The 14,090-nt window shown below is 35.4% G+C and overlaps 1 protein-coding gene across 4 annotated transcripts in view; it reads right to left on the bottom strand.

Moving 5' to 3' along the window:
- The window catches only part of MAP2K4 (mitogen-activated protein kinase kinase 4), a 127,075-nt gene that overhangs the window by 29,506 nt on the left and 83,479 nt on the right, over positions 1-14,090 (bottom strand). For all 4 annotated transcript variants that reach the window (XM_019654447.1, XM_019654449.1, XM_019654448.1 and 1 more), the window contains 3 exons: positions 7,785-7,904; positions 5,292-5,343; positions 2,218-2,345 (listed from right to left, as the gene is read on the bottom strand). In XM_019654447.1, the coding sequence (XP_019509992.1) occupies positions 2,218-2,345; positions 5,292-5,343; positions 7,785-7,904 (300 nt within the window). The remainder of the gene's footprint in view (positions 1-2,217; positions 2,346-5,291; positions 5,344-7,784; positions 7,905-14,090) is intronic.

The raw sequence follows: 14,090 nt of genomic DNA on the forward strand, positions 1-14,090 counted from the left end.
TTTTCATTCCTAATAGGCTGTATACATTTTAAGAGATTATGTTGGGGTTTGAGAAATGCCCAAGATAAATAAACTGACATACCTCAGAAAGTACTATGAAATGAGTTATTTCTATTACCAATTAAGACTATCTTACAAAGTAATATAGAAGGGCTTCTATGGAAAAACGTTTAAATTCTACCCTTTATACACTTTTTATGTTAAATAATTTAAAGAAATCACCATTCCTATAGACTAAAGACAAATAATAAGTCTTAAATCAAAAGACAAATTACATTGCTGATATTTCTGTCAAGACGTGTCAAGGAAAAGTCAAGTCACTTAGAGGCTTGTAAAATGAGTGCTGATTACATCTTGTCCTTCTATACAGGCCTCAGAAACCTGGAAGGGGCAGAAGCACTTCACACAGCCCAGTCAAGATCAGAAGCAGCGAGTTTATCATCAGCCTGCTGACTCCCAAGCTGAAGCAGGTCAGCAGGAAAAGCCTGTTCTTACTGTCTTCTACACAAACACTGACAGTCTGCTTCTTTCTTCAGTTACCTCAATTCAACTCTATCAGGGTCACAGCTGCATTTTTTAAATCCAACATAAATCAAATGTAAGTCTTTGCCACTGTTACACAGAAAAAAAACACTTAGTCAACCTTAGTTCTGAGACAAGCCCTAAAAGTTTAAACAACAGTTTACACTTAATTCTCAGGGCATCATTACTAAATATGTAAATTATACGAATTCTCAAATATTCCTTATTCCATTTTTTTCTTGCTTTTGAACTGGTTGTCCGTCCTACTTATCCCTAATTATCATGATGAATGCTAGATCTCCCAAATCTTCCCAAGAAATCTGCCTGGCCAGTCAATACCCACAAAGTCCAAGCTGTAAATAAATGACCGTCTCTTTTTATATGTATTCACACACACACACACACACACACACACACCCTCTCTGATATTTTCATTTGTAGAAAAGGTGACCTGAAAAGATGTAACAAAACAAAAATGGGGTATTAAAATTTTTAACAATTCTAAAATACTGTTAATAACAAAATGTTTATATAAAATGACCAGTGTATAGGTAACAGGAGATGTACAAATAATATATGTAAATCTGTGCCTTACACTATTTATAGGTTGAGAGAGAAATGAAAACAGAAAGAATTGTTGATGTAAAATTTACTTTCAAATAATGCTAGATAAAACATAATCAAGTTTTTTAAATAAGTGTGAATTTTGGGGTAGCACTAAGCCCGCCCATTCATAAACAAGATAAAGCTATAATATGTAGCCTATGACTTTTCTTCCTTTTCTATTGCTTATAGTACGGGGTTTGGAAATACATAAATCAAGAAAGAAACTAACAAATAAAAGGAGAAAAAAATGTTATTCAGTTCTAAGCTATTCTTTAGTTTAAAGGAATCTTTGAAGACTGAAACAGAAAGTAGAGAAGTCAGCTGGTCCTCAAAGAACCACAGCCACATTAAGCAAGACACCAACACCCAGGGAAAATGCTTCAAGTATAGACACTAAATTTCCAGTCAAATGTAGGTCAAAATCCAGGCTATAGGAGCAGTGTATGCAAACACACTGGGCTAAGGTGAGTATGACAGGTACACAAGGATAGTGCAGGTCTGTCTCCTAGAAGGGAAAGAGGCTCCCGTTTGGGAAATACATGACTCTGATGTTTGCCAGTGTGCTGCATCCACCTCTAAAGAAGGAACAACAATATGCAAAACATAGCCTCAGGCTCTGTAAGATATACTGAGTTTTACTAGGAGCTCAAGTCTTTCAGTTCTTCTCTAACTGGAAATAGCATCACTTAGTAACCTAAGACACATTATCAGTGGTCTACTACAATGTTATCTACTGGTCAATATAGCATAGGGGCTGCTCGAAACACAAAAGGCCTTCTGAGAACTAACCATCTGGTTGATTAGTAGAGTTGAATATAATGAAAAAATAGTAATCAGAGAAGACCACAAACCCTAAGTACCAGATAAGAGATAAGAGAAACCAGTGAGACAATGAAACAGGAGTTCACTGGGGTAACTTTGCAGTTCTATGGAGAAGCCAGAACCTGAGTTTGGTCTTTAGGATAGGAAAACATTGTAGTATGGTGAAACTGCATGACCAATGGCAGAGTCCTTAGAAGCACAGCACCAAAGGGCACAGGCTCTCTGTGCACTGACTGTCAAGCAAGAAGGGTTGGCCTTTGCACTTACTGCCATGTACGGCCTACACCCAGCATCTCTTGTCTTGGCAATGGAGTCCACAAGCTGTCCACTGATGCCAAAGTCACAGAGTTTAATATTTCCACTTCTGTCCAGAAGGATATTGGAAGGTTTGATATCTGCAAGAGATAGATATCATTCAGTGTACAAGTAATCAATCAAATGTCCTATACTGTAAAGTACTTTAAGCAAAAATGTTGAAAAATCTTAGCCAACATAAGTGATCAAGTCCTTAAAATTCAGATATACAAGATGAGAAATATGAGAAAACAGTTTTCTGAATGCCAATGCTTAAAAATTCAAGATAAAAAAATGCTACGCAATAAATTCAGGCATTCTCTAATGCTGTCCTTGTTTTTATCACGAGATTCATATTCATTTACTTGTTTCAAATTCAACAGTTAACAGTCAAAATATGAAGAATGAATTTGATCTGCAAGAGCATACTAAGCTATTCTACAATGTGTCAGACTATACAACTAAATACAAAGTATACAAATTATAAACCTACAATTTAGTTAAAGGAGAACTTTATCTAATCTAGGGAAGTAACCAATCCAGCATATCTAAAAGACCACACAAGCTTTGGGACCGGAGAAGCAAAGGTTCAAAATCTGGCCTGTGAACTTTGGGCAGCAACCACAATTTCTTCATCCACAAAATGAAAATAACAGTTCATAATTCATGAGGTTGTGGAAATAAAACCACCTAATACAGTGCCTGAACATTATTTATACACAATAAGTGCATCCACTTAGTAATTACTTCTATTTGAGAGATTGTTCTTTTCATTTTTTTTATTAAAATTCATTGGGGTGACAATGGTCAACAAAATTACACAGGTTTCAAGTGTACAATTCTTATCTAAGATGACATCATCAAGTGTCTCCCCACCAACCTTCTCTTAAGAGTTGTGCTTGAGAAACCAGATTCATCTTTACCACTCCCAGAGTGTTTGTGCTTTCCTGCAAATTGGAGAAAGCCAAATCCATTCCATTTGGAGCTACAGGTTTTATCCAGTCTTGCCAAATTGGCCCCTAGGTTATCGCCTCTTCCTCACTGACAATCAACTCACTGCCAGTGTATGCTAACTGGTCTGGCCACTTCCGCCACTTTGCTCACTAATGCTCCACCCCTGTCTTAATCCTTCTATCCACTCTGTGTTACTATCATGGCTCAGTGACTAAAAAGTAAAGATTAAAAATAAATACAGGGTACAAAAAAAAAATCTGTCCGTAACTCAAAAAGTGACCTACCAAAAAATTCAGAAAAGCTCTCTTAGCATCACTGACACGGATGACTGCCTATCAAACATCCATTCCTAACCATACCATCCTTTCTAATGGAGACTGCATTTTATTGAGGTACCCATCCTCTCCTGTGTAGCCCTAGCCACACCTCCAAAACCCGGTCCTGATTAGTCTAAACTTATCAGGGTAGTCTCGGGCTCTTGGCCAGCGACTAGTTTAGGTAAGTATGAGGCAATTCTGGTGAATGACAAGAGAAAACAGACATAGAAGGAAGATTTCCCTGCTCCTAAGACAGCCACATGGGAAGAGGGAACTTCTTCAAGATGCTGTCGTGTCTAGATGTGACACTGGGTACCTGCTTTAGTTGTTACTACGCTGAGGATGGAGCAGATATTAAGGAGGGCACAGCCTAAGGAAGGGAGGGAGCTTGAACCCTAATCATACTGTGCTTGGAGCTACCTTAGCTTTGGACTAACTACAACAGATAATGAATTTCCTTGTGGGTTAACTCCGTTATCAGGATTTCCTGTTACTTGTGATCAAAAGCACTATAATCAGCAAAAAGCTAACTGTTCCTAATTGATAAAAAGACTGTTATAAACTCATCAATTATTTAGTAGTAGGAAAACTGAAGTTACTTTTGAAGCTTTTCCCTTTTATTCTGCTCTTCCTCAGGCACTGTCTTAGTGCTTTCTATGATTGGTGAGTATTTCTAAGGTCACCCAGAAGACCTAAGATAAAGGCAATACTCTCATAATTGCAAAACACAGCCAAAAAAGGAGGCAAACCCCCAAAGAAGAACAAGATGAACTATAAGAAGAACAAAATAATTTTGTTTAGGGACCTACTCTACATGATTTTAAGCCAAAAGAGAAAATTAAAAGCCTATCTAATAATATTTTAAACAAGCATTAAGTCAAACAAAAGTAAATGAAATATTCTGATGGTCACGGTTAACTAATTTCAGTGGTCCAGGGTTAACCCCAAACTAAAATTACTTTAATAAATGTCCCAATTACTAATTTCTTTAACCACTAGAAAGTATGTTTCTTAGAATTCGGGTTTTTCACTTCTCTGAATATGACCCTGACTTTCTGTACTTTTTATTGTCAGACAGAATCACAAACTGTCACATATTACCTTAGGTGTGTCCACTACAAATTTACTGAGCATTATTGTGAACTTGTGTGCCTCTTCAAAAGTACCACCTCAATACTCTGAGTCTGTCATAGTAATAAATAGAGCACCTATTTAATCTATTTGCTGAACTGAATTCAGAATTCCCACTGTCTTCCAATAGATCTACATCAAATGTTCAAAGAATTTGGACCTGTGTCTAATTAAGGCCAAGATCGCTGTTCTCATAAATACAAATGTTTTAGAGGAATTTCAATGTATAATACTACAGAGTCTCTCCCAATTTGCAAAAATATCCTCTAAGGTAAAGAAGAAACATTTCATAGGAACAGTAGCGTGCCTTTAAAAAGCTCGAAGGTACTACTCCTCTGACTCTTCTTTGAATCTCCACAGGACCGCCTTCATGCTTTATTCATATATACAGAGAAACGCTAATTGTCAGGCAAACGAATAATTATTTTTCAACTAAGAGTAATAAGAACTTACAGCAAAATCTCCTAATTTCTAAGTACAACATACTAATAAGTTAGACTAAAATTTATAGAATTTATAGAATCCCAAAGGGGGCAAAAACCCTAAATTAATACTAAAGGTTTTTGCTAAAAAGTGGCACTGTAATTTTCAATATTTTTTCCTATTAAGGAAAAATTGTTCTATAAAAAACAATCCTATACCCACCTCTGTGAATGATTTTCAAGTTTTCTTTTAAGTGGTTTAGTGCTTTCACAGTCTAGGGAGAAAAAGCAGAGACAGGATAAACAATTTCCTTTTAATCAAACAGCTCAACAGTTTATCATAAGTAAAGCCCACATAGCCCTTTGCATTCTTTTAAGCTTAATGTTTCAATATTCTGTCCATTTTTTATGTTAACTGAAGATGCTGAATTATGATCTTAAATCTGAAAACTTGGTCGCCTTTATATGCTATTTCCTGAGAGCTAACAAGAGCCCCAGTAATTTATAATTTTTTTAATAAGTCATTAATGAGTTGTATGATGTTTCTTATACCTTCAAATGTTTTAAGAATACAAATATATATAGTAGAAGAAAATCCAATAGGCTAAGTTCTATTATCAACCCTAATTTAGTAAGTTTTTCCAAATTCTCAGTTTCTCAAAATCATTCACCCTCATTGGGTGCTGAGCCTTCAATGTAATTTTTTACAGATCCAGGTTATATCTGCTCAGCCACTACAGCAATTTTTCCAGAATTTATCCTATTGTTTGATCTCTGCTCACGATCAGAAGATCAGAGATTTCATCAGGAATGGCGCAAACAGAGACTTGAATTAAAATGTCCAAACCTCAAACTAAAAGAGAACTGAAGAACAGGCCAACCGTTTGTTACAGGCCAAGCATTGCTACAGTCAAGTCTCTGCTGTCATCAAGCTTCTGGGTGTCAGGGACGTAGAACATGCAAACTTGTAATGTTCCAAATAGTTAGGCTTGAGTGTTCGTTGGGTTATTAATTAGCAAGAAGAGATTTAGCACAGAGTAATTCTAAATGTTGTATTTAATGTAAAGGGTGATCACCAAGTCTAGAAACATAGGCGAATACATAACACATGATTGATTAGTGTATTATCTATATTACACATATTGCAATATACAATAAAATAATTTTATCTGTGTTTATCAACTTCATGATCACCCTGTCATATAGTGATTAAGAGCAGGATTCTGGGGTCAGGCTGACTGTGCTTAAAGCATTTACCACTTAAAACTGTATAAACTTCAAAGCAAGTTAATTACTTAACCTCTCCATGTTTCAGATTTGTCATCTGTAAAAACACAGTTACACTATTTACCATAGAGAGTTTCTATGAAGTTAAATGTCTTAAGATATTGGCCTGACACAAAGAAACATTCACTAACCACTGGCTATTATCATTATGTTATTATTATTCCATTATACTTATTATGAATACTAATAAGTTCTAAGATAATACTACTGGGTTTGGTATACTAGAGAGAGATGACTAAATTGATCAATACAAAATTTCATGTACCTGCCTAAATAATAAACAAGTTTCAAGTATAACTCAGCTGTTTTTTATAAAATTATATGAAAGGGTATAAAACGTAACATTTAGTTCATAAAACATTAAAATTTAAGCATTAATTCAGCTAAATAACTTAAAACATTAACATGAGACCTATGAATCTTAAGATTATAATGACTAAAGTGTAATCTGATTTTTAAAATTTCATTTATACACATACACATATCTCTTACAATTAAAATACAGCTCAGAAACTGTCTCTATATTTTAACATTTATTATCATTAACCCTTAGTGATTAAACAGGATAAAATGGTAATTAACAAGTAAAGTATATTGGAGGTAGGGGATACAGGGAAGGAAGAGATAGGAAATTACATGCAACCAGAGCATCTATCTTTTAACTTACTATAAAATTTGGTTTATACATCCACTGACTCAGGTCATATAATTAGCTCAGATTCCCAGGGTTTCTAAGAATCTTACCAATTTTACTCTATCAAAAAGAATTTCTTTTGGAAAAAAAAATTGTGAACAATCTTTGTCAACTAAAAGATGAACAAGAAAGGCAGTGATCATTAATTCACTTTCAAAACTGTAAACATATGTGCAAAAAAGTACCAGTTTTCTTTTTGGTACTTGGGTAAAAGTGAATTGACCAAACTGGTAATAATGCTGGTTACTGCAATTGCTAGTCAAAGATTTATATAGTTTAGGCTGGGTAGCCCAAATCTTAAACCACAGGAAATAATACTTGTCTGAGAGTTTTAATTAAAGGACTTCAAAGAGACTGCTATGATTCTGATTAATTTAGGGATAACTGTGATAATATATTTAAAAATAGTTAAAGCAACAGGGGAAGAGAGAACAGAAAATTGCCTTTCCTAGTCTTATTTACAACACAGTCTATTATGGTTCATTGTGCTTTTACTGAAAAGAATACTGTAGTATTGATGTAGACCATATTTTGACAATTGTTCTTCTGACTTGTGTTAATTACCCCACAGAAGTGATTTTTGTGTGAAGAAAAGTATATTCTCCTATTACAAATGACTTTCCAGGAAAGTTAGTAGCATTCTGTGAAGGGCATTCAGATATGTGCATTCAAAACTCCAGCACCATCTTTATACAGGCATATACAGAATAAACAATTTGAAAACCAGGTACTTACTGCTAAAGTGATTTTGCCTAAAATTTCTTCTGGAATAACATCATCTAATACACTATATACATATTTGTAAAACTTATCAAACGAGGTAGACATGAGTTCCATACAGATCCAACAGTCACCCTATAAAACAACAAATGCCTGTTATTTTTACACATTAAGTACCATCTTTACCTAAAATAGAAACATGATTAGAGAAAAAGCAATCTTCTTTTTGTTCTGTTTTGTTTTGCTCTGATCTCATGCTAGTGGTAATTTTTGGTTCCTTATTAAGGTCCTGGGCAGAGTATTCTCCTCATGTTTAAATATAAACTTATTTGCCCAATTTTCCCCACTGTTAATTATAAGGATAGGGACAGTCTTACATGGAAAGCTTTTGTGCTTTTATTAAAATTTCAATTTTTGCTATAATTAAATATAAAAATTAGGAAATACGTGGGAACCTATTCATTCTCACTAACAAAGACAATAGATTACGGTAATCATGAGATACTGTAAAAAATTCTTAAATTAGTAAAAAAAAAAAAAAAAGAAAAGAAAAAAATTACAGAAAGTAAACCCAATGCCTCAAGTCCTTGTTCAAATGCCACCTTCTCAGCTGCTAACATTTAAAATGCAAGTTGTCCCCCTTTTAGCATCCCCTTACCTTGCTGTATTCTGTATAAAACCTTATTATCCTATACAAAATATAATTTACTTATTTATGTTTTTCATTCATATTCCCCATTAGAACATATACTACTCCAGGACAGGGGCTCAATAAACATTCCTTAAATGAATGAACACGGGCTATAATGAAACTGAATCATTAAAAAAAATGTTGGCAGTATTATAGAGTGTTTTAAACCAGTCTGAAGGCAATTGGATGATGAAATAAGTGTTTATACCCTTTGACAGAGTCATAACTGGGAATTTAACTTAAACAAATAGTCTATAAATTACAAAAAGAAAAGCAAAAACAAAACAAAACTAGCAACCCCTGAACTATCTAACAAGCAGAAATGGTACGTTATTAAAGGGATTATGTAAAATTAAATTATTTTGAAAACTATACAGTTCATGAGAGGTATGCATGAGAAAACACAGATTCTAAGCAGATACGATGATTCTAACATTGTAAAAGTATCTGCACATATCAACAAGGACTACGAAGTACCCTGTGAAAGTATAAACAGCTATCAGGATGATGACAAAAGTTCTCTTCAACAATTTTGTATGCTGTTACTAATTTATGTGTCCAGCTGTATCCTCAGAGATTTTCTCCTGCTAATCTCCAACCCCTCACGTCTGACCTGGATTGATTATACGAGAGATTAATGCCCCAACAGTAAAATGGCTTGCCCAGAACAACACTGCTAATTAGCAATACAGCCATGAACAGAATTCAGTTTACTTAACTCCTTTCTTCTTTCTACACCCACAATGCAAGGATGCTTAACTTCTACATAGAGAAAGCATATGTTGTGATGAGTATGGACATGAGCAATAGGCTTTTACAACAGGACCACCTGCTAGAGGATTCATGTAGCTATGAGGCTTCAGAGGATACTTGTTTGTAAAGTACATGTGACATAGTGAACTTTTATTTATATTTCTTTAAATCTTTCTTCTCTATGTCTCTTTTTCTTTTGAGTGCTTTTGCAGAATGACCCTCAGAAAAGACTGAGTAACACCCTTCACCCAAAACACACACTTGAATTTATTTTAATCTAAAGATACCATCTCAATAGATTTTTTATACAGTTTTTTATTATAGAAAAAGATAGCACACTTAGCTACTTAGAAAAATATTAAAGGAGGATCTGAATTTCAGTAGTATAGCAAAGTGGGAAGATCAGTGATATGACAGTCTGAAAGGCCTCACTTATTATCCAGGCTCTCCCACTTTCTACTTATATAAGTTTGGACCCCCCTCAATTCCTCATTTGTGAAATGGGGTTACCCCACCATCCTCAATGGACTATGATAAAGATCAAATGAGTTAACATATGTAAAGCACAAATAAAGTGTCTGGCAGGTGCTAAAAACTATAGTTAAGAAAATGAAGGGAGGATGGAAAGGAAAGCAATCAAAAAGAAAAAGAAAAAAAGCAGGACATGGGAACAGGTGAAATAAAAAGGGAAGAAGTAAACTGAGAGCTGGGGATGAGAAGAGGAGGTACAAAGGAGCCATCAGTGCCAGAAAGGGAAACCTTTGTAGTTTCTAAGGCACGTAACCTAATGTAAACTTATTTCTTCTGGCAGTCACTTCTGGCCATAATTGAGAATAGACAACAGCAAGGAGCTGCACGGGAAGAAAAAAAAAGGAATGGTCTGAGTTGCCTCAAAAAACACTGACAGCAACATTACTTTCTTATTGAAACAAAAGATGAAAGGATCACATGACTGAACTACGAAAAAAGAAATTACTAAATATGGATTTACTGAAACGAAAGGTAGAGGATAATGAAAACTGAACTACTAAGATCAAGATAAGGGTTCCTAGAGACACGATCCAGATAAAACTAATAACTTATTTATACACCAACAGTAACCACTTAGAAAATAAAGTGTTTAAAAAGACACAACTCACAACAGGAAGAAAAACTGTAAAGCATGTAGGGAGAGGCAAAATATATATGAAAACAAGTGTAAAAAGTTACTAAAGGGCATAACAACCTGACCAAATAGAGAGGCAAAGCATGTTTACGAATGTGAAGACCAACGTCATAAAGATGCCAAATTCCCCCAAATTAATCTAAGAATTCAATTAGATTCTAATCAAAATGATCACACACCTAGACAAGCTGATCCTAAAACTTGTATAGAAAAGTAGAGCCAAGAATAACTCACACAATTTTAAAGAAGGAAAACTCATCTACTAGACAAAGACTTTTAAAAGCTATCACAATAAAAGATGGTGGTATTGGTGGAGTGAGATAAATATCCAATGGAACAGATTCAGAAGCCCATGCGCATACAGAAATTTGGTGTATGACGCAGCAAAGCAAATGGTGGCAAAAGGATGGAATACTCAATGAATGCCACTGAGACCAGAGGCCTTCCATGTAGAAAAAAGTTAAATTAGATGATTACATCAAGTCATTCACAAATAAAAATTTAAAAATTCCCAAATGCATTTTTTGAAAAGCAAAAGTTTAAAATTTTTTTTGTAAGAGTTCTTCCTGACTTCAGGGTAGGAGAAAATTTCTTCCCAAAAACATACATGAAAAGAATAAAGCACAAAGGATAAGACCTATTAACTCCACTATAATGAATATTTCTGTATGATAAAAGACACCATACCAAAAGTTCAAAAATAAGATAAAAACATCTATTTGGGTGTAAAGAAACAAAAAATTAGTATCCTAAATAATAAAGCACATAATAAATTAATTAGGAAAAGACAAAACTTAAATGAAACATTTAATAATATTAAATGATAGCAATGAGATCTGTGACAATAAATGCATATGGCTACCCAACACACACACACACACACACACACACACACACACACACACACACACCCCCCTTTGTTATGTACACTGTAGCCAACTAAAACTATATTTCCCAGTCTGCCATGTAGAGAAGGGCAGCCAATCAGATGTCAAACACAAACAGTTGGTTGATGATTCCAGGACAGCCCTTCTAGTTCTCTCCTTTTCCTTTGTGCAGACATGATAGCTGAACTCTACGAGCTACTTGAACCATGAGGCAGCCTTAACAATGGAAACCACAAACTAAGTAAGCCACTAACAATCTCCATTACTGACGCCTGAATGCAATTTCTGATACAGAAATTATGATTCTTACTGGTAGGAATATGAGGTGTGATCAAACAATGAGGTGAATGTTTAAATTTAAAAAATGATTACAGTAAAAGACATATTGCCATTAATCCCCCTGAAAATACTCCCCTTTGCTTCAAACACACTTATTCCATGTTCTGGCCACTTTCTGAAGCAGTTCTGGAAGTCCTTTCATGAGTGTCTTTAGTTGCGCTGTCGTGGCTGCCTAGATGTCCTGAATCATTTTTACTTTGGGGAAGAGCCAGAAGTCACATGGTGCCAGATCTGGTGACTAAGGTGGATGAGGACACACCATAATGTTTTTATTTGACAGAAATTTCCATAGACTAGAGCGATTTGTGACACAGTGTTGTCACGATGGAAGATGATTTACGGCACACTTTAAAATACACCTCCTCTCATCCATAGCTCACACGCAACTGACTGTACCGAACAAGCTGGGACTTGTCACACACTGTTACTAAGGTTCAAAACGCCACTTCCCATATTGAAGATCCCTGCCTTTCCACTGGATGGCACTCGGCAGCACATTCACTATATTTTGTGATCACAATGGAAAGGCTCTGTGTCACACATCGCTTCTGGCCTATGGCAATTTCTGTCAAATAAAAACATTCGGTATGTCCTCATCCACCTTATTCACCGGATCTGGCACTGTGCAACTTCTGGCTCTTCCCCAAAGTCAAAATGATTCAGGACATCGAGGCAGCCACGACAGCACAACTAATGACACTCAGGAAAGAGGACTTCCAGAACTGCTTCAGAAAGTGGCAAGGATGATGGAATAAGTGTGTTCGAAGTGCAGGTGAGTATTTTCAGGGGGATTAATGGTAATGTGTCTTTTACTGCAATAATTTTTTTTTTAATTTAAACATTTACCGTGGCTTTTGATCATATCGCATATAAGTTAATATGACCACTATGGAGAAAAATATGACATTGTCCTATCCATTTTATATAAGGAACTTATGCAGCTGAGGATGTGGGTATCAGCAGGGGTCCTGCAACCAATCCCCCACAGATACTGAGGGAGCGCTGTAATTAAATTTTGCGGGAGTCAAAAGATATGCAGATTTTTGCCTGCACAGGGGTCAGCGCCCCTAACCCCTGTGTTGCTCAAGAGTCAATTGCACTTTGAGTACCAGTTTGCCCATTTTTTGAAAAGTTAAACATACACATATGATCCTGCCACTCTACTCCCAGGTGTGTACCGGAGGGAAATGAAAGCATGTGTCCACTCAGCGATCTGTTATCAATGCGCATAGCGGGTTTATTTATAATAGATAGAAACTGGAAGCAACCCAAAGGCCCATCAGCAGGTGAATGGGTAAGCAAACTATAGCAATGGAATACTACTAACACTACTCAGCAATCAAAAGGAATATAGTAATGATACATGCCATTGCATGTAACAGGTAACACGTAACATTGCATGTAACATGAATTGCAAAATAAGTATGCTGAGTAACAGAGTATTTTAAAAAAGAGTAAGTACTGTATGATTCCATTTACATAACTTTCTAGAAAATGCAGACAGTGGCAGACAGCCGATCTATGGCCGCCTGAAGACGGCGATAACAGGGAGGACGTGTGTATGACCTCCGGGGCACAGGGAACTTCTGAGTGATGGAGACGTTCCTTATCCTGATTATGGTGATAATTCTACAGGGTTACACATTTGTTCAAACCTATCACAATATATACTTTAAATATGTGCAGTTTGTTGTGTGTCAACTTGACCTTCATAAAGCTGTATTTAAAACTCGCAAGGAGGAAGGAAAGGGAAAGAAGAACATGAGTAGAAGTAGGGATAGAAAGGGAGGAGGTGACTAAATGCAGCTATTGTCACTGCCTTTTATACAATCTATAATCACAAGTTACTCAGAATAGTATTTCCTACACTAGAATTTCTCCAACCTCAAGATACTCGAAATAAGGGTTTCCTTGCTATTAAATTTTGAAAATTTCTATGTTAAAAGACATTTTTAAACGATTCTAGGTTTCAGTATTGATAAGATAAATGATTAGGTAAAGGATTTTAAATGAGCTATAGGCTAAAAGTTACTTTTATTTTTCAATACTACCAAGCTCCTTTTTTTTCTTGTCTACAAAGTCTGAAAATGAATTTAGAAACCTGTGCAATTAAGTGTCTTAGTAACTTATCTAGGTCAAATCTAAGTTGTACTTTTAGACTTTTGAGTTTAGGTTCATCCTAGAAAGAGGTATCCATGGTTGGAGACAATGGTAACAAACTAGTTCCCAACTTCAGTGTTAAATAATATCTATTCACTACTCTAAATAAAGTTATAGAACTTTCAGAGGCTCAAAATTACTCAACTGCAAGATTAATCTTTACATAGTATCTGCAAGAAGAAAAATAACATTTCACAAACCCCTTGATTGATGGCTGATTGAACCAGACCAAAACCTGATGTCTTGTGGTCAAATAAATTATGTGAAACGAAACACTCTGGAGGATTTCTCTCGGTGACAGGAATTAAAAGCATTTGTCTCTCTCA

This window comes from Hipposideros armiger, unplaced genomic scaffold (assembly GCF_001890085.2).
Source record: "Hipposideros armiger isolate ML-2016 unplaced genomic scaffold, ASM189008v1 scaffold_222, whole genome shotgun sequence".
NCBI lineage: Eukaryota > Metazoa > Chordata > Mammalia > Chiroptera > Hipposideridae > Hipposideros > Hipposideros armiger.